Source organism: Patagioenas fasciata, chromosome 1 (assembly GCF_037038585.1).
Source record: "Patagioenas fasciata isolate bPatFas1 chromosome 1, bPatFas1.hap1, whole genome shotgun sequence".
Taxonomy (NCBI): Eukaryota; Metazoa; Chordata; class Aves; order Columbiformes; family Columbidae; genus Patagioenas; species Patagioenas fasciata.
This window is the reverse complement of record NC_092520.1, coordinates 159,673,307-159,694,054: the sequence shown is the minus strand read 5'-3', so window position 1 is coordinate 159,694,054 and position 20,748 is coordinate 159,673,307. Positions and strand designations below refer to the sequence as shown.

The 20,748-nt window shown below is 37.8% G+C and overlaps 1 protein-coding gene across 2 annotated transcripts in view; it reads right to left on the bottom strand.

Annotated features, from left to right (window-relative positions):
* LGR5 (leucine rich repeat containing G protein-coupled receptor 5) overlaps positions 1–20,748 on the bottom strand; it is a 90,592-nt gene that overhangs the window by 21,027 nt on the left and 48,817 nt on the right. Inside the window, exons 3-7 of one of the 2 annotated variants that reach the window (XM_065841784.2) lie at positions 18,876–18,947; positions 17,213–17,284; positions 6,301–6,516; positions 3,492–3,563; positions 898–966 (exon numbers count right to left, since the gene is read on the bottom strand). In XM_065841784.2, the coding sequence (XP_065697856.1) occupies positions 898–966; positions 3,492–3,563; positions 6,301–6,516; positions 17,213–17,284; positions 18,876–18,947 (501 nt within the window). The remainder of the gene's footprint in view (positions 1–897; positions 967–3,491; positions 3,564–6,300; positions 6,517–17,212; positions 17,285–18,875; positions 18,948–20,748) is intronic. The other variant, XM_071799279.1, reaches the window with a different exon arrangement.

Below are 20,748 nucleotides of genomic sequence, written 5' to 3'. Positions count from 1 at the left end.
CAAAATGGCAATCCTTTGAGGCCACTGGATTCCATACCAACTATTTTAGCTGACAGATGACATAACAGCAGCTGAGAACAGTTGGGCTGAGAAACTCAGACCCCCTCTCCCTCCTCTTGGGAAAGTAAAGAGTTCTAAGATCAATTTGTGATGTAGCACGGGTACAACCATGTCCAACCAGTATATCACTATCTATGTTTTGTTTCGTTTTGTTTTCAAAAATCTGTGCTGTACCAGTAACATGGTAAATAAATCGAACTCAAAGAATTCTGAACACATGCACTGATGTGTACATTGTGTGCCTGATGTGTGAATATAATTTCATTCACTTTTTAATAATTCAGCTGTTTCTTACAACAAACTTGGCTGGTTTCTTCTCATTGTTGTTGCTTTTTTTTTTTTTTTAATTTTAATACGAACTCTGTACATTCAGAAGTGTTTTATTTACAGCGTTACAAATTTTTACGATTTTCTATTTAAAAGAATCTGCTTTAATATAATGGGAGGGAAGGAGGTAAAGACATTTAAACCTAATGGACTAATAAGGGTGCCAGACCTTCTTCTTTGTCTAGAAGACTGTGATATATTGGATTGTTTGCAAAATACGGCTGTTGCGTTTGGGACTCACAGTGAATTAATTGTGTGTATTATTTACTGTATTCCAAGAATTAAGTTCCTGGAAAAAACTCACTGCACGAAGCAGCATGAAAGTAAAAGTTGTCAGAACTTGAATGCTCTGAAATGAATGTTGAAAATGATCTTTTATGCATGTTGGCATGTTTAATAGTTTTTCCCAGGATATCATTTTTAAGGATTACTGATAAAATCACAAACACTGAAAACAAATAATCACACTAGACAAAACATCCTCCTTCCTAATACAAGCTCTGTACTTACAGTTCTTTTAGGTTTGTTAGTGTCCTGATAGCAGTGGGGAACTCGTCCAGACTGTTGTAATTTAAATCTCTGTGTAAAAATAGATTTTATTATTTAGATTATGCGCTACATAATGGATAACATAGAATTGTTGGCATTTGTAATGAAATATCATCTTCCATGCACTGAATAAATACATACAGCCAAAAGCCAGGAAATCCTCAAAAGTGTATGGATGTTTTCCAACAAACACTATTTAAGGCACATTATCGTTGCTATTTTTAATCAGCATCCTATTTTTAGTTATATCTTAGCTATTCTGCAATAAAAAAACATAAATGGATTCAGATGCTACTAAGGGATTTTCTGTTCTGTAAATTGCCCATCCTTTTCATTACTTGAAAGTATTAATGGGAAAAAAAAGTCTTTCAAAGACAATATTGAACAACTTTGTATGGTGGGCAACATTTTACATGGATAATACGTATCACTATAAAGTTTTGATTTGCCTTTTCTTTTCCCTGCTGAAAAAATATCTGAAGAGATTTTCTCCAGTGGTTATTAAGCGGTAAAAATAAGACATACTGGAGTCTGCAGAGCAAAAAAGATTGGAGGAAATCTTCCTGTGGCTAAAACAAGTGGGAAAACATACTGTAAGTTCAACATTACCATTAAGTGTGTCATTACGATTTGTCAATCAATATTTCTATGGAGAATGTATCTAACCACACAAACTGTAAAAACGGTAGTTTGGCTAGGGTAGTGACCTCTGCTTTAACAACTGCTCACACTGCAGCGGTAATTAGACTTTATTCTGGTAGGCTGAATTGACTATAAAGCTACTTCTGCCCTCAACATGATATCAGCATCCTTTAGCATTCAGAAGACACCTGAACCTAAAACTGGGATATGCCAGTTTCCTGTGACGCTCTCTGGCACTGCTTTGTGAAGACTGCAGTCTGAAAAACTTGAGCAAAAGCCTTTTTGAACAGGCAAAACACAAATCACAGTTTACAATAGATTGGAATTGAAATAGTATCAGGCTGAAGTAATGCAGGCAGGAAACTGCTGTCTGAACTCAACAAGGCTTTCCTTCCTGCTTGTAAATCTCTCTCTCCTGCTTATTGACAAAGAGATTACAGGCATGTACGGTTTGTTTTTGCCCTCCAGTGATATGTGATTTCCAGACCTATGCATTGATGCAAACAAATGATCTTAAAGCTGGCGTCCATCATTTATACCGAGATCTCTTTAGATTATCTTGAAACTACCTGGAAATGGGTCTATAGACCCAATTACTGTGCTTGAGGCAAGTGATACATTCTTCTATTGCAGTGAAGTGGCTGCACCTCCACTTATTCCCTGATTCCTGACTGTTCTCTGTGTTTCCATCTCTCTCATGCCAGGTGGTTGGGACTGGGTTTGCAATTACTTATTCCATTGTTCTGTTTTTCCCCATTTTTGACCAAGTGCCATGTGAATCTCACTTAAAAAAACAAAACAAACGATTACATTTTCCTTCTCCCTTCACCGTCCCCCTTTCCGGTGCTACACTAAGGGACTTCCTCTCAACTCACAGCCAGCTGAAAGTCGAAATTGTAAAATTGCTATTCACTGCCAAGGGATCAATGTAATCAAAACTAGGGATTAAAAAAAAGCCCCAAACTTCATGCTTTCTGATATTAATGAAACAGGAGAGAGGGAAGTACATAGCTTTTTGATGAGAAAGCAAATAGTCACCTTTACACTAGCATTATTCATATTTGACACTTTATCTGTTTTATCTATTTTTTCCTCACAACAGGCCTCTTAGCCTGTCCTGATTGGGTGGAAGGTTTTATTATCCCTGTAGCATTTCTGGGGCCTGGGATCTACTCTGGCAGAAAACATCTTTAATTAGACTAAATGTAGCGAAATACTTCGTGCTAACCATCAGCACTGTGTTTCTCTTTGATGTTCTTCTGTAGAATCTTTTTTTTTTTTTTTTTTTTTCAGAAAAGTTATTGAAATTTGAACTGGTCTGAACAGAACTATGGTGAAAACTTGAGGAAATTTCAGTCTTTACCAGTGTTAGTCTTTACTAGAGCACTTTAAAGACAAAAACTTGGATACAACTGAAACATTCCTCTTCCCCTCTTTTAAAACACATGCATAATTTGGCTACCTGGCACTTCTGCTTTTTCCAGGGGATAAAAAAAATAAACCCATCTAATTTTATAGCCCTCCTCTATGGCAAGACAGTTTCTTAATGTTAAAGCTTTTCATCGTGACAATTTCCCAATCTAGCTATTAGCTTTATTAATTGAACAAGACATAAATAGCACTAAACTGGGTAAACATAACTGTTCATGAATAACCACTTCTTTTTCGATGCTCAGTACAGTCTTCAACTGTCCTTCAAACAATTTACCAACTGACAATGCTTATTAAAAAGGCAAACTAATTTTATAGTCAAAAATAGGATTTGCTACATAGAGTCATTGTAAACCATCACTTAGATCCTGTAGCGATTAGGCAAGCCAAAACCCACATTTTGCTTTTAGGCAATTTTTATTCTTTCAGAATATTAATGAAGACACTGAAAAAAAAAGGAAACAAATAAGAGGTCAACTCACAAAGTCTCTAGGCTGTGGAGCCCATCAAAGCATTTCTTTCCCAGGGAGTAGATTCTATTGTTATGGAGATGTCTGCAGGGGAACATTAAGCACACAGTCAGGAAAGCACATTGCGCACAGTGGACTTAAGCAAAACATTTTGATGGTTAAATCAAAAGAAACTTATTTTCAGGCATGCACTGATTATATGCAAGTCATGCTTTTGCAAGAGTGTGCATAGGAGGCACCTCATCCGCCCTTCCCCCTTTCTCCCAATATCTCACCAGTCATGCAGGCTTCCATTTGGTTTTGTAGGAGGGATTTGTTTTAAAACCACCTAGATTGTGTAAAAAGGCTATATACTGGAGTTCCAGGTTGAGGTTTGTATATTGAATATCCGGGAAATTGTAGATATATTTTCATCAGTGGTTAATTCACGTGTTGCCTTAAAAACTGTGTGTGGGGTGTGAGGTGCATATTTGGAAGAGGTACATTCAGAGGGTGTTAGAGGGTATGGCACAGAATAGGAGCAGGTGAGCAGGTGGATAATAAGGCAGGCAGGACAGGGGTGCTGGGCTTACAGAATGAAAGAAAACACGAAGCCACAGGACACAAAAAGTAATAGCTTCACTGAGATGAGTAAACTAACCAATCTTAAAAATGCTGTAACTTGCCTTCCTTTGAAACGATGAAAATCAACATCTACTTTCTCAAATGTTTAGCAATTTAAAGTAATTTTGTTATATATTTCAACCACCCCCCCTGCACAAAGGCTGACAGTGCTGCCTATTTCTAAGTGTTTTAGACTGACATGGAAAAAACCCACTCTGTGAAGCTCATTAATGTGAGTAGATTCAACCTGGAGCCACTTCATGTTGTTTTTTTAAAAAAGGATGCCTTTTTCCCAGCAGATTTTTCCTTTAATTTTATTCTTGACACTCTACTCCTATAGTGGAGGGAAACTACAGGACTAGCACTTTAAAAGAAAAGAAGGGCTGTAAATGAGGGGCTGCCAGGCACCTTCCCTTCAAAGCTTCATTCTGCTCTGAAAATAATGTTAAAGATCACAGAATTTCTGAACATTCTGCAGAACCTACAGAAATTGAGTCTACCTGTCCATAAAAGGCAGGTATTCTGATGGCAAAATGCAAATGTTCTGTGGGTTTTCCCTTTCCTAGGAAGAAACCTAATGAGCTTTAGTTTTTCAATGACTCCATTGACCTTCAGTGCTTTAGTTAGCATGGAGAGTGTATCTCCAAATTCCAATTATGTTTGGATTTTTAATGATGGAACCACAAACCTGCTCCGACTGACCACACATTTTTGCACTAAGTTGAAAATTTGCCAGACTGAATCGAGTCGCAAACAAAAGAAAGCAGAGCCACACACAAAGATTTTTGACGAGCCAAAAATATCAGATGTTGTAGATCATGAAGAATGATTCAGTTTTTCATCAATATGAAGACCAGAAGATTAGAAATAAGCAAGGCAGATCTAAAATAAGGAAACCTAATTGAGCAGAAGCAATCAGGGTACAAAAAGAAATAATTTTCTTCTGCATTTCTTAGATGTCCTCTTACCACTAGATTTCTCATAGGGATCTAACTAGAGAATGTTGCGCAAGGCACTGTTTTGTTTTTAGCATTACTGACATAAATCTAGAAGCTCAGTCAAATGACAAGCTCATCCACTCTATAACTTGAATGGGGTTGATACTTAATATACACAGAAGGCAGAGATTTTGCAGCACAGGGCAGCTGTTACCCTCTATTTTTGGTGCCCTGTATGCTTATATGAATGTATGAAGTGCGTGCTAGGTTCAGGGCTTACACTGGGGCTAGAATGTGTTCAAATATGTTAAGTGTCTTACAGACTATGGTTTCAGACAGCTTGTAAAGGTTGAATATAGTATTTTTTCTCTAATAATGCTAACATTTTCCAAAGTATCCTGAAATAACTTCTGCAGCTCATTTCTCCAGCCAGTCCAGAATTTTTTCCACTTGGTACATTCGCAGAAGATAAAAAGCTGAAACCACGCTCCATAGTATTCCTTCCAGATTTTGGTATGAGCTACGCATGTTTAATTTAGTTGAATTGGTATGCAAACAAAACAAAATACAAAACTACGTATACTTTCTATGAAGGGAAATGCATACTTTTCCTACTGGGTGGCATTGCTTCCAAGTCACCCAAAAAGCTTTCAGTTCATTTCCCTTTTCTAATGTTCCTTCATTCAGTACACACTGCCTTAGAGGGCACACAATTCATCTCTTTCTGTTTGTTTTGCTGACCAGATAGGGTGATTTTTTTTTTTTTTAAATTCCCTTGCATAGTTCTTTGCTGGAGATGAAAACTTTTAAGCTAGGTCAAAAAAAGTGATTTAACAAATGCTAGTTTAACTGTAGGAAGATGTAAAAAATCTGTTTATCCAAGTTACTTTTTAAAAATTTTGATTCGCAGTACATATACAATCCAGAAAACTTATTTTTCAAAAAGAACATTTTCTGCAACAAGCAGAATTGACCTCTTAATAAAAGAGTATTGCTAAGTCTAGTGCAAATGTAGAAGGTAAACTGCAGATTTATAGCCATGAGATATCAATTTAGTATTAAGACTGTAAGACAAACCAAATGTTAATTAACGCATTTATATGCCTCTTTACCTATCATTTGCCAGATTGGAAGGGGCCAGGGAAGTATTTAATTATTAAAGGTTATCTCAAGCAACATCTAAATTAAACATTGCATCTTCAAGTAATTTATCACCAAATGGTCAAAGACCTGCAAAAAACCCCAGAGATTGTGGCTAAAAAAAAACCAATAAAACTTACAGAACTACCAAACTAGATAGGTTTCCAAAAGCATAGTCTGGTATGTAATGAATTTTATTCAGTGCCAATGTCATTGCCTGAAGCGCTGGTAAACTTCTAAAAGCTTGGACGGGAATTTCGGTCAAAGAATTATCGTCTAGCCACAGGTGTCTAAGGGAGACCAAACCATTGAAGCAGTTGGGGGGCACATAGTTGATGTGGTTGGCATCCAAACGTCTAGGAGAAAAAGAAATAGAGAAAATTGACTCTGAGAACAGTGGACTTACACAATGGATATCAGAAGTTATCACCAAGAACACAACCCCAAGGATGGACATAGGCTGTCACATACATTTTTCATTTCCTGGAGATTCTGTGTTTCCATCTTGCTTGCAACCTCACCCCTGAGACCTCATATCATGTTTACAAGTGTCCTTGTCAGCTGGCTCTCTGCAGACAGCTCTCATTCTGTGCCATCAACTCACTGAGAGCACACACGGATCACTTCTAAGCAGGGCCTCTCTACAGAACGGGCATGAATTTGTTTCCTTTCCCAATTATTTGAAAGTATGGAATAAAAAAAGTGTAAGAGATTTCACCAGACATTTTCTTTCAGGGTCTATACATCACTAAATTGCAAGCTGATCTGGGTTTCCATATGCTAGACACCCATTCTAAGAGTCAAAAATAAACCTCACTTTTAAGTCTGTTCCTGTTTTACTCTTTCTTATGTATTGTTTATTCCAATGATTCCAATGAGCACTGAAGTTAACATTTTTTTGCAGTGGAGCAAAATGTTTTTTTAAACATAGATCAGTGTTGCTAATGTAATGTATTTATTTTGAAAAATAAGGTATTGAATACATTTCAGTTGCTGTAGAGCCAACAGAGGGAGCTCAACAGCACATGTACCTCTTCAGAGTCTGCAGGTGATATCTTGCTCTCACACTTGTGTAAATAAGGATTAAATCTACTGAAGGTTTTGCAGTTGTGGCACTAGAACTTTTATGTCCTATATTCATTGGCTTTTTATTCTGTTTTGCTTTCCCATATCGATGCTTTCAGGGAAATACTCAACAGTGTGCTTCAGATTTCTGAAATTTCATGAAACATCCAGATGGTGACCTGTACTCTTGACACGTTGTTTCTGCTTTTAATGTGTCGTAGTGACTCGTACCTCATTCAGAACATGAAAGCCACGCTCTAAAACTTTTCTTGAAGATGTCTGTACAGAGGAGTAATTAAGTGAATGGTGAAACAGAAATAAATTTAAATAGATGTTTGAAAACATTACAGAACAAACAGACACACCCAGGGTACAAAGAAGTCATTCTGCACAACCTAAATTTGTTCTGTTTGAGAGAAATGCAATAGTCTTTGTGGTGGGCACATTAATCTCTTTATTTAAAGCTGCTTCTTCATGTACAGTCATGTAAAATGTCAGGTCCATTCTATCTCCTGCTCCATGCTGCTTCTACCTACTGCACGAGAACAAATAATGATTGCTAAGGCTCCATGCCAGGCTGGCAAATAACTGAGACAAGGTCAGTTGGAACAAATTTATAAAGTTCAGTGTCAAAGCCCTTGTACAATTAAATTTTCAATATAATAACTGACATGGCAGGCAGCAGAGACAGAGCTTCCAAAATAACTCATGGGTCTGTCAACAAATGGGTGAGGCTGGAAATGTTTAGAAATACTCATGCTGTACCTCCCCCACTCCCCAGGCAACAACCATGCTACGCCTGTGTTTTCAAATAAGGTATAATTTGAATGAGTAGATGAGGTTTCTTTGTGTTCAGTCAGAACTGAATTTCTTCCCTGGGTGATGCTGGTATGTAAACTAAGAAGTTACAGTTGCCTTAGTTTGGCAGCTACACTGATTAAAGAATGGAGGCTTTATTCAACCTAAATGCATTACTGTGTTGCAGCTAACATCTCGTTCAATGTGAACGGTGGCCGGCGCAGCCCTGACGTCCCGGTGACTCCACAGGAGTTACTCACAGGATGCCTGGCTGTGTGGTGAAGCCAACACTCAGCTGCTTGTATGTGATCCTGTGGCTGAAATGGCAATATTTCCGCTGTTGTCAGTGAGAACAGGACTTTTATCTTAACAATATTTTGTTGCAAATCAAGGAACCGTTTTGTCTTTTTTTTTTTTTTTTTTTTTTAGTAGCTGAAGTTTCCAAATCTAAACCCACCACTGGCTGCGTAAACATACTACACAACACAGAACAAAAAACAGGACTGCTGTAATATAAATGAAAGCCTAGGTAGCTGAATTATTGTTTAAATAAAGCTTGGAAGAAATCAAGAAGCTACAATGATTTGTGCTGCAGGTCCTATAACCAGATTATGTATCCTGCAAGTGCTCATAAAAAGTACTACCTTAAGTGCTCTTTTCTTATCTAATCTTTTTAAAATTTCCAAGTACCGTTTTCCCTCTTGCAGTTATTAAAAATGTTTCAGCAATGGTTCTGTTTCCTGTCATACTGTAGGTAATGCACACTGATGTTTAAAGCATTGATCAAAATCACCATTTTCAGCCAATTGTTTTACATGTGTTGATCAAAGTTTTGGCACTTCCAGAACTAAACCCATTAACTCACAAACATGACCCTATTTATAACAGAAAATATATAGATAACATGTGGTGAGTTTGAAAGCTGCTATTATATTCCAGAGAGAGCCCATTTAAGGAAACAGAAATGCTTGATCTCTTCTGATAGGCAGCATGTAAATAAAGCAGCCAGTATGAAATTCACCATGAGCTCACTTAAAATGTCCAAACCTTTCAAAGCAAATCCTTGAGCTATATGGACTGTATCCCACTGGTGTATCCTGTAACACACTGTGAATACTATGACCATGTGCATGTTATGAAAAGGTATTATTCATACAGAATTGTAAACAGGATTCATTTATTAGTACTCTAAAATGGGTAAAGGTACATGTTTGAAAAAGATTCGATTTGCATTTTTTGATCAATTCAATATGACTGGATACTTAATTTTACACCACTGGTAGGTTTCTAAGGGAACATATATATATATTTCTTTTCTTTTTTGAGTCTCTCAAGAGCAAGCCCAGATACAATGTGGATGCACCTTGTGATCACAAAATTCCTTAATGCCTTTTTTGAATGTCTTGATTATTTATTCTGGGTTGAATCAAATGCTAAATATGAGATCAGGAAGGAGGTTTCTCCCAGGTCATTATCCCTTCTGAAATAAACAGCTATTACATGGATTGCCTCTTCTTGTAATGGATGATGGCTTGAATACAATGAAGGGACCAGAGAAGAGGAGACTCAAAGAGACAGATCAAAAAGTCAAGGATAAAATGTTTCTTCTGACATTTAAATTCAAACGAGGAGAGGTAAAACCAAATTAAAAGGGACTGTATGTAACAGGTAGGGTAGGCAGCAAAGAAAGAGCACACAAGGACTGATTTTGGGCATGGTGGAGCACTCCTCCCTCCCCTATCACCTTCTTCTTCTGACTTGGCTCTGTCATGTAGGTGAGCCACAGAGAAGCCTTGCCAAAAGGTCTGGGGCAATGATGGACAGGGGTTGGGGACAGGGCCTGTCTGGGGAAGGTATAACAGGTGGGAAGGTGTTACCTGCAGTGCCACCATCTTTGCTAGCATGTGGTGACACAGACCCTTGCAAGGGTTTGTTTACAGGAATTTGCCTAAAGCCTCATTTAAGAAATGGCAAGTAACATTGAGACTGTCTCTGAAAAGTGGATATAATGAAAATATAGCTGGCTATTGTCAGCCATGTTTTTCAAACGTGGCCCTTTACGCAGGATATCCCCTTCAGTCCACAGGGAAAATGCTTGGGCTAATGTAAAAGCTTAATTACAACACACCAGCACAGCAGTTTACACAGCTCACTTTCAGCTCTGCCCTTGTATGAGGCTTCTACATGACTGATACAAAGAACCCTGTGTAGAAACAGCAAGACCGAAAAAGAAAAGTCACAAGTTACAGTTTAGGAGCATTTGTTTCTGTCCCACTACTCAGTTTTTTACACGAAGGGGTCTCTGCAGCTCTGGGAGTTTCAATCCTTGGTGTTTCTTTCCATATCCAAACCTGCTGCTCAGGTGCTTTGGTAAACCTGCATTCAAGACAGTGGGCCAGGATGCTAGTGTACTCCATAAAGCACAGCCAACTGCAATGTTATGTATATGCAAAGATTGGCTCTGGTACTGGGTACCCTCAGCACCCACAGGCGAGAAAAATGGTGGGCCAGCAGGAGTTGTTGTATTGTCCTAGGAATCGGGCCACAGACTGGAATCAGAAGTCCACAGCACCTTTGATGTGGCTGAGAACGCTCCCAGGTCCTGCAGCCAATTGGCTTGCAGTGACCCATGTTATGTGGCCACCTCTCCCAGTCTCCCAAGGAGGACAGTCCCAGGGGTGTGCAACCTGCCAGGTGGCCCCTAAGAATCATTCAAGACAATGTCAGTTGTCATGAGTCAAAATGTGCCAAGGACCCTGTGCACTGTGCAGCAGGACAGACGGTCATGGCTGGTAGGTGCCTGGAGCACTCTGAAGCACTGTTTGCTTTGCTAGGCCAGCTGCAGCCACAGTCTGTGGTGGCCAGGAGGATCTCCTTGGAAATCCGGTTTGAGCCCCTGCACAGCTAACCACTCAAACATCGGCTTCTTATCCTCCTCCCACATGTGGTGTATGTCCCAGGGGGCTTCAGCCATGCAGGATGATTTTTGGCCAGCAGTTCGGACGTTGAAAAATTTGTCTATCCCTTACAAATGTGATTAAAAAACACCCATCTTATGAGGTTGCTCAGAAGACAGGAAAGAGACAGATGCCTAGTAGCTTCTACTGGATGAAAGAAAACATCACTCACCAGCCTGGAACTGCTGTTGAGTCTATTTGCCCCACACTTTGAAAGCAACTGACCCTACCACTGGTTGAGTTGGGGACTGCACCCAAATAAAACAGTAGCATGTGGATTTGAGGGAACCTTGCACCTCTATCTTCCTCTCAGCTGCTTAACAAGCTAGAAAAGTGTTTGTGGCTGAGAAGGTTGGTCCGATATTGTACTAGTGCTCCCTGCTTCTGTCACTTAGAGCACCCTAGGGCTCTAGTATGATATCTCAGATGGTTAAGAAGTGCAATAAACTGAGAAGACTGAAATGGTGAGTTTTGAGACATCTTTGCATACGTGTACAAACCTTGCATAGGTACACACAACCTTGATTTAAACTGTGGGAAGTTCCTCCTCAAGGAGCTTGTGGGTACCTGCTGAGGTACTGAGTTTCTTAGGCAGGATAATGTCCTAATTCAGCTTCATTATCATGGGGTGTGACATGAAAAACCACAACTAAAGCTCCTGTCTTTTCATGAAAACAGTTCTCTTGGGAGAACGTGATTTCAAAGTTGTTCTGTGTTTTAACTAAAAAAAAAAAAAAAAAAATCAGGATTATTAACACAAGCATCGAACCTGAAAAAAAAAAAAGTTTCAAGTTAACATTTCTGAAAAAAGGGCCTTTTGATTTCATGGCTGAACTAGAGGCATTTCAGAACTCTGTGCCCTCAAAGTCTTCAACTCTTTGTTTGAATAAACAATGGAAACTTGTCTTGAAATGTCGAATACTTAGAAGAGTAGGGAGAAGATGAAAAATCCATTTGCAGACCTGTTCCAGCCATGCAATTATTATAAACACCCAAGATGATTTCTAGATAATCTTTTACATAAAACTCATGTGTCATCATCAGGTGCTCCACAAATACTGCAATATCTTAAAATTTAAGCAATTTACAACTTAATTGATACTATTGTCTTGTTATTTGTAAAGTCAAATTAATTTGCTTCAGTAAATTTCAACTTTGCAGGTTGCCAAAGGAGAAAATACGGTTTATTTTCGCCCTCTATCAAGCTGTTTCCAGCACTTTGGAAGGTGGGATATCTTGTATTCTGCCCTATTACCTACTACTACTGTTTCTGTGTCTGACAATGCTGCAGTGAAAGATGCTCATTAACGATCATGTCCAAACAAAAAAAATAAACAGGGAGTGAAGTTTCATCTGTAGTATTCACTGCAAATGGCTGCATTACAACTCTTCCCATAAAAGAACACCAGAAGCTTTTCTTTTCCATCAGCAACGTCAATTCCACTTTCCTCCTTTGTTTAGCAGCATTTGCAAATGGAGATCTACAACTCATCAGTTGCTAGCAAAAGTTGCTAATAAAAAAACTGTGTTAAAATGTTCAGGGGAAAAAAAAAAAAGAGGTTATTGGTATGCCATTGCGTGCTTTACCAACCTCTTCTTGTTCAAAAATACTGAAGTTATATGCCAATTCTGAAACATAAGGGATATCACTAGAAATTACAAGACAACTGCACTAGAGAAAAAAAGACGTGTTTAAACAAATACATACATTAACTGAAAAAAAATTGGGCAGAAAACCTGTTATTTAATAGCAATATTTGAAAAACAAATCAATGTACATATGTAAAAGGTTCTTGGACTTTACAGGTATATTAAAAAAAAAAACAAACAAAAAAACAACACTAAAAGGCTTCTTGATTTAAAATCAGAATGGAGAGATGCTTGAAAAACACAAAATCCAGAGACTGTCTGCCTATAGTTAGTTCTAAAGAAACACATTTCCTCGAGCTGCGTAACAGGGGAGACAGCATTCAAGTGACAACTCAAACTCTGGTGCCAACGTCTAAGTTGTGAGACATTGGTGACTATGTGTTCTTCCCTTTCAGTCATGGTACCAGCAAACATATTTCCCTCTTTTCACCTTAACAGAGATAAATGCCATTTGAATTGTTAGGTCTAGTAATCCACTAGATTCCAGAGGAAAATTATAGCCCATATGATTTGTTGAAGATAACCTTTTGCTGAACTCAGAGATCAAAACCATGTCTCAAAATCAACATGTTCTGGTCGCTACTTCAAATCCTACTGCCACAGAGGGAACTGGAGTCCTAGACAATCATCATCCAAGCTTTGGTAGCCAAACTCATTTGCTAATCAAAGTATCACGTCACTGTTGTTGACTATTGAACTACAAAGATTTTACTATTGTTTAATTTTAATTTTTGCTTCAGTAACAAAAAACCTGTATTGTTTTGTTTGTTTTGAGGCAACAGTATAATGGTTTTCTCATAGATTTTTGCTGTTGTGGATGAAATTCAAAAATCTTATGTTTTTATGGTTAACTTTTTGTGCCTATTTTGCATTTTATAGTATTTCCAGAATGCCTGCAGTCTGAAGAAGACAGATTTTTCCAGAGGTAAGTCACATCTTAAGAAATCTATGAATATTTATCATTCAAACTTGGCACTCTATTCCCCATGCCAGCAATAACACAACTTGGACAAGAAAGTTGAAAAAATCATTGCTCGTTCCTGCAATAAATAATTTCTTGTTCTGTGTGCCACAGGCCAATGAACATAAATTATCTATCAATATTGATACCTATACTGTAATTTTTGAGTCCGGAACTAGATAATAAGGAGAGCACATTGTCCATAAATACTTTCTTGTGCAAATAAATGATGATGAATTTGCATCACAAGTGAACAAGAAAAACTTGTGTGTGCATATAACCATATATTGTGCATGTACCACATACAATTATAATTGTATACATACAAATGATTTTAACATAATCCTCTATGCTGGTTAAGGTAGCAATGCAGTTAGTGTGGCTTGGCCCTCTACATGACTGCCTTTCTTGAGTAAAACCATGAAAAGGAAAGATATTAGTCCTATCACCAGTTTTCAGTTTTTCTCATTTATATTAACCTAAAGCAAAGGGTTAATGGGGCTTCCAGAAATCATGCCACCTGCATAGCTAAACATAATAAATACAAGAAGTTGTATAGGAATTGCCTTTGTGAAGGCTTTTAACCTCTTAATTACACTCTTGAAAAGACTCCTGCTATTTCAAAGGTTTAAAGAAATAATTCCTATTGTAGAAGTGAAACCAATGCAAGAATCACCTTGCGAACAGAAAATTCCTAGACTCTATGAAACAAGAAACTGAATCTGCACACACCTTTATCTGACAAGCACAACCCCGTTTAAGCAAACAAAAGAATAATAGTCTTCTTTTCCTCAAAGAGGTCTCCATGCTGGTGATCATCTTTCAGGTGATAGTAGCTTTTCTGTACAAACCCATATCATTCCATCTTGGGTCTGCTACACAGCTGTTTAAAGGTTTCCACTGACCACTCCTATTCCCCCTATGTTTTAATTCCATCACAAAATTATCAGCCTTTTTCACAGACTGCACAAACTATGTTTGGTTTCCTTCAACTTCTCCACCCAAGGCAAAAAATTTTTTGCAACAAAGCCTGAGTGAGACTGTCATTTTGTTTAGAAGTTGTGCTGAAAACTTAACAGTCTCTTTCAGAGCAACAAAGGAACTCTTGTTTGCTTCGCTTATCATGTTTTGGTCCAGAATGTGTATAGAGTGATGTGATCTCAGCAAGATTTTTTTGTTTGTTTAACAGAAAGAAAACCTAATATAGTCACTAGACCAGCATTTTCTCATGACTTTTTCAAAGATCAAAGGAAAGAACTGTAACCTCAAAAGTATACAGCTAAGATATTCAGTCTGTGTCTGGTCAATAAAGAAAAAAGGCATTGACCAAATAACAATTATAAGAAAATTAATTCATAGGGCTGTTTCACCTTTAGAAACCTTAACGAATGCTTTGTATATTAAGGCGGTAAATGTTGTTTGAGACTGATATAAGAACCTGGGAGCTAATACAGTATAATGTGTATCTGTGTAGTGGTAAGTTATTCACAGATGACATAATTTTGCTGAAAATCAATTCGTTTCATTAATTCAGTTCTTCAGATTTGGCCAAACTGAATGTGTGGATAAGATGTTAACCTTCTGGTGGAACTTCTTTATACAGACAAAAAAGAACAGCACGTTCAATTGAAGATTTCTCAACCAATACATCTTGACTCTAACTGGACGAGATAGCTTGGTACAGATGTGCAGCCTATCCTTGCCATTGTTAGACTTTAACCAGTGTTACGGGTGATCAGTACAACATTTTTTGGTGATAGTTATTTGAACTTCCAGATTGACTTCCACATTTGGATCTTATAACTTTTTAGGAAAACAATTTTATTTCAAAGTAATTTTGTGAAAATATAAAGTAGTCAACTAAAGCACAGAGAATACTCAGTTGACATTTTCCCCTGTCAAAGAACCTGCTTGCCTCTCTTCAATCATCTAGATGTTTTATGCTGCACATTCAAAATCAATAGATGCTTCAGAAAATATTATATATATATTTTTTAATTAGATGACAATGGAATTCTGTGGGTAATTCAAAAACATACTGTATTTACGGCATTGAGACAGCACAAGTGGCCTTGTGGTTGCAAAATGTGAACTGCAAGTACAGCAGAAGGAACTCATGATACTAAATTGTCTGAACAAAAACATGGTAGATGAATTTCAGTATAGACAGGTGTCAGGTGAGGCACTTAAGGAAAAAGTACTTCAAACTTTGGTTGACAAACTCTTGAATAGCTGCTAACATGTTCAAATGAGGTCCTGCAGTTGTAGTAAGTATGAAAATAACAGGTCAGTGTCCAGTGAAGGTTAAAAAAATTAAGCGAAACAAAGTTTGGGGAGTTAGTAGGAAGCAAACAAAAATGCATCCAAAATTTCCCCTCTATAAATCCATGGCATGCAAACACTTTAAACATGCTGTGCTGGTCTGATCCCTCCTTGACACATCTCAAATCAAATACTTGAGAAGTGAAGAAAAGTTCAGTCAGTGTGACAAGGATGACTAGAGGAAGCAAACAGCTCCCATATGAGAAACAATCCTAACAGGCTACATCTGACAAACATGACTAATGGAGATACAACAGAGGTCTACAAAATATGGTGTACATTAAAAAGTAACTGCTGTTTCTGCTTTCTCCTGATGCTGCACTTAGGGGACATCAAATATAGTGAGAAGTTCCAAGTAAATAACAGGAGGTACTTCACCATGCTACACAGGGCTAGCTGGTCAGCAGATACACTGCCACAAAAAAATCATGAGAGTTACATTAGCTCAAAAAACAATTGTACAAACTCATAGAAGAAAATTATTTAAGAGCTATTAAATTCAAAGAAGTCACAATGTGCTCAGCAAGTTCCTGAGCACAAACCATTGGCAGCTGGGACACTTTACCAAATGAATATAATTCCAGCTTTCCTTAGGCATCTGCTGTTGAAGACTGGATTCTGGGCTAAGTCAGCTTTTAGCACTACCTAGTACAACCCACGTTATGTTACGGGGCAGAAACACATCAAAATAATTTCATTCATACCAACAAAGCAGTCAATCCTCACTCCTGCTCTAGCGGTTCTGGCAGGAGTTCTGTTAAAACTGAAGCTCATGGACTGAGTCAGCACAACACAGTCAAGAACTATTAATATGAAGGCCTGCCTGAAGCACAGAGTATAATTAAGCATCCTCTAGTACACCCTGTTTCATAAGTTAATAGTGTTTTTCATACTGTTTAAAAATAAAAATACTACACCAAATGAAAAAAAGCAAGAGAGTAATTTGGAATTATTTTTTTTTCTCCTGTAAAGAATCTTAAGAAGAAACCATGGGAAAGACCAGTGCTCAAGGGACCATATTCTTCTTCACAGACAGAAAGCATCGCAGGGCAAGGAGCGTCTTCTCAGACGGTGTTTATAACACCACAAAGAAGCTGCTGGTGTCATGAAATTACTGGAATGAAATCACTCGCTTTTGATGTTTAATTGAGAATACAATTGTCTTGAAAAGCAGCTCAAAGAGAGTTAAAAGAACAAGTTGATTCACCACATTGTTAAGTGACTTTAACAGGTAATTAATAGGTAATCATATATTATTGTTCATGCAAGGTTACAAGTTGATTTATCAAGTATACTTACAGAGACTGCAGGCTGCGCAAGTTCTGGAGTGCTTCAGTAGGAACCTGGCGTAGTTGGTTATTCTGCAGCATCCTACAATATGAGTAGCACAAACCCCAGAAGCAACACAGTTAAAAATAATTTCTTCCTGTTGTAAATTTTCTTTCAAGCTTAACTCCTTTGTACTGGTTCTACTTCACCATTACAAACAAAGGAAAGCTACAAAAATACCTCATTCCCCTGCCCCTGTCAAATAGCAGTTCTCTTCAAACAAACACCTGTAGCATATTATTGTTAACAGCTACATATCAGATTTGAGCAAGATTTTCAAAGCAGCTGAGGAAGTTAAAAGAATACATCTGATGTGCTTTCCATAGGGCTTGAGCTCCTAATTGCTTCTAGTGATTCTGAAATTGTCATGCTCATTTTTTTTTTTTTTCTTCTGAAGTGCTTCAGTTTCTTATTCTGATAAAGCTGTGAAGAACTGACTCTTGAAGTCCTTACTTAGGAACAAGCTGCTATGGCAAACAGAACTTTTAACTGTAGGAGAAGTTTATGATTTGGTTTGAATAAAATTTTATCTCTGTAAAACATGCTGAATTTTTACTAATAAAATCATTTTTGTCAAATAGAGGGTTGCTAGCAGTGACCTGACAAATCTCTTTTCTCAAATATCATATCATTTAGCTTGCGAAGACTAAAAAATCACTTTCAATTCCAAAAGAAACTTTTCCTCCCTTTGAATACGGTTTCTTTCGCACTGCCTAACATCCTTGTTTGGACCAACTCCTACAAATATAAAAGGACTCTCTGTGGATAAAACTGTAGTACATGCTGCCTTCAAAATGAGACAGATTCGATGGGACCTTGTAAATTAAATCATTTTTGGCAGGCCTAAATCTCCTTAGGCCAACAAGAGCCAACTTAAGATGGAGTGGGAGCTCTTCACACTTCTTTCCTCTCATATATTTTTTCAGTAGAGCTTTGTATACTCTTACAGTAGCATCTGGCTTGGCTTGCTGCTGCCTAGGAGGTAGGCGTTCTTGCTAATAATACAGTTTCTGTGAATTTTACATAGGCAAAGATCCCCTCTTCCATAACTCTCGCGAGATGTGGTCTGCTGATAATTTTAGTAATTATATGTTCTGTCTTCTCCATATAATACATGGTTTTGTCATATTGTTTATAATTTATCTTACAGTAATTACATCACAAAGAACAAGATATGAAATACAAATTGCATTTTAAATTACACAGTGTTGTATAATATTGTTCCCCCCCACCCCCGGCTCTCAAGAAAAGGAAAAGGCTGTTTACCCCCAGTTTTGTGTGATCATGAAAAGTTCACCTAAGATATTTAAACTCAAAATCAGAACTTTTGAGACAATTAAATAAACTATTGACCATGACAATTTGTACCTTTGAGATTGTACAGAGACATCTACTTGACAAGCAGTTGTTTTTAGAATTCCATTAATGTTTTCCAAGCTTTGTGTTTAGGATATTTTCTATATGAAAAGACCAAAGATTTAATGATGTTCATATGTATCTTCACTTCAACTGAATCGTTCAAAATGAGCTGATCAAAATATGTAATTTACTTGATCAAAATTTCACTGGTTAATTAGTTCCCTGGAGCATTTAGGAAATCAGAAATATATCAAACAACACACAGTTTACTTACAGCACTTTAAGACTGAAAAGGCCAGCAAATGCTCCCTTAGGAATGTATGTCAAGCCATTTCCTGCAAGACGTCTGCAAAGTTTGAAAAAGGAAAGGAAAAAGAGTGAATACTTTTTTCTTCATATGGAATTAATTTGGTTGTTAAAAAGTGCAACACTGCTATGTTTGAGTGACTGATGCCAGAGGCAGCAGTTTGAGAGCCTTGTTTTGTCATTAATACATTTTTCAAAAAAAAAAAAAGAAAAAAAGAATGGAAGTTCTTAACTGTACAGTTGATTTACTGACAGCTAGACTGCAGAGACAAAATGCAATTTCATTGAAAATCATGCTTATGGTTTAGAATGCACAATTAATTCTTCATGTTCTTCTTTTTAAGGACTAGAGCAATTTCAGCAACTGAAATACAGGTATACTGACAACAATTAGCATCACTGGATTTACAAACATGCACTTTTGGAATTGTGCACATATGACATCTGTGAACATTTAACTCATTTGCACTAATATCAAAATATATCTGCATAGTAATGATCACAGTTCCTTTTAAAAGAATTACATGTAAACCTGCTATACCGGTGAAATCATAATATTCCATATGAGCAGATGTGTAATAGGTTGGCATAAAGTGTGCTTGCTAAAAATTGTGGGCCTTTTTTCCCTACTTCTATTGCATTTTCCTGCTTAGAATGCCTGATAGTGTCACAGACCTAGGTAACTACAACAAATACCTCTGTAAAGAGCTTGCATTCTGTCAGGTTTGTGGGTAGGAAAAAGATCACGTACTTGTTATGAATTAATGGCATTTCCATGTTCCCCATCGGTGCAACTCCAGAGCATCTTGCATTTAACCTCCTGACATCTCAGTTCAGTATGAATGTGCTGAGATACCTGTACTTTAGCAGGAAAACTGATTGGCCGGGGTCAGGCTCCCTGTCAAGTTACTGTGTGTCTGCTCTTAGCTGGCAACAAAAGTGGTTTGATATGATCTAACTCTCTTCTATTCAGAGACCAAGTTAAGACAAGTGGAATTGATATTTCCCATCAGCTAAGATATTGCGTGCCAAAATTGCAGAATTACTATAGGCCGGTTGATGTGATGACACAGCTGACATTTGATTTGGCCTCTGGCCCCTTAGTAAAGACAGTAGGACTAGATCCAGAAAATGCCTCAGGTACCCAGCTGCCAAAGAGAAACCTATAGCACTGAAGTAGGCATTGGAGCTGCCAATACTGTTCATGCAAAATTCCAGGTGCTCATGACTGCAGTTCCGAAGACCCAGCGTCGACTGGCCCTTAAATGTTGTCTTCATTTGGAGTTCAGTTGCCCCAAGCTAACTACAGGGCCCTGAGGACACCTCCTTAGACATCTCTTTCATACAGAAAACAAAAATAAAAATTAGGTTATAAAGAAAGACAACATGATTCTAAATCCCAGCTCCAAAGACTTTTCAGGCATTTTTGGTTTGTTGAAAAGGCTCTTCCCTGTACACACACACCTGCTGATCGATGTGACCTGTAACTCTGAGCAAGTGGCTCTTTCTCTCTGTGTTCACTGCATTTAATTATGCTCTGCAGAGGTGCTTGGCTTCAGACAGAGATGCTGAGCTTGTCTTTCACTTTGGAGTACACTGGAGTTTGGTGTTCAGACATCTGGCAATTGGGCATGTGCACCAAAATTCCTGCAGGCAGATGACTGAACCAAACCTGGCTTGCTCTTGCTTCCAAGGTGAGGCACTCGGAGGTTGAGCCTATTTTTTTTTTTTTTTTCAGATATGAGGGTCTTCTCCAGCTTCAGCTTTCATTCTGAACAAAAAGGGCAATGACTTTTGGGTTGTTGCTGAATGAAGCAGATGCGTGCTATGTTAAGCACACC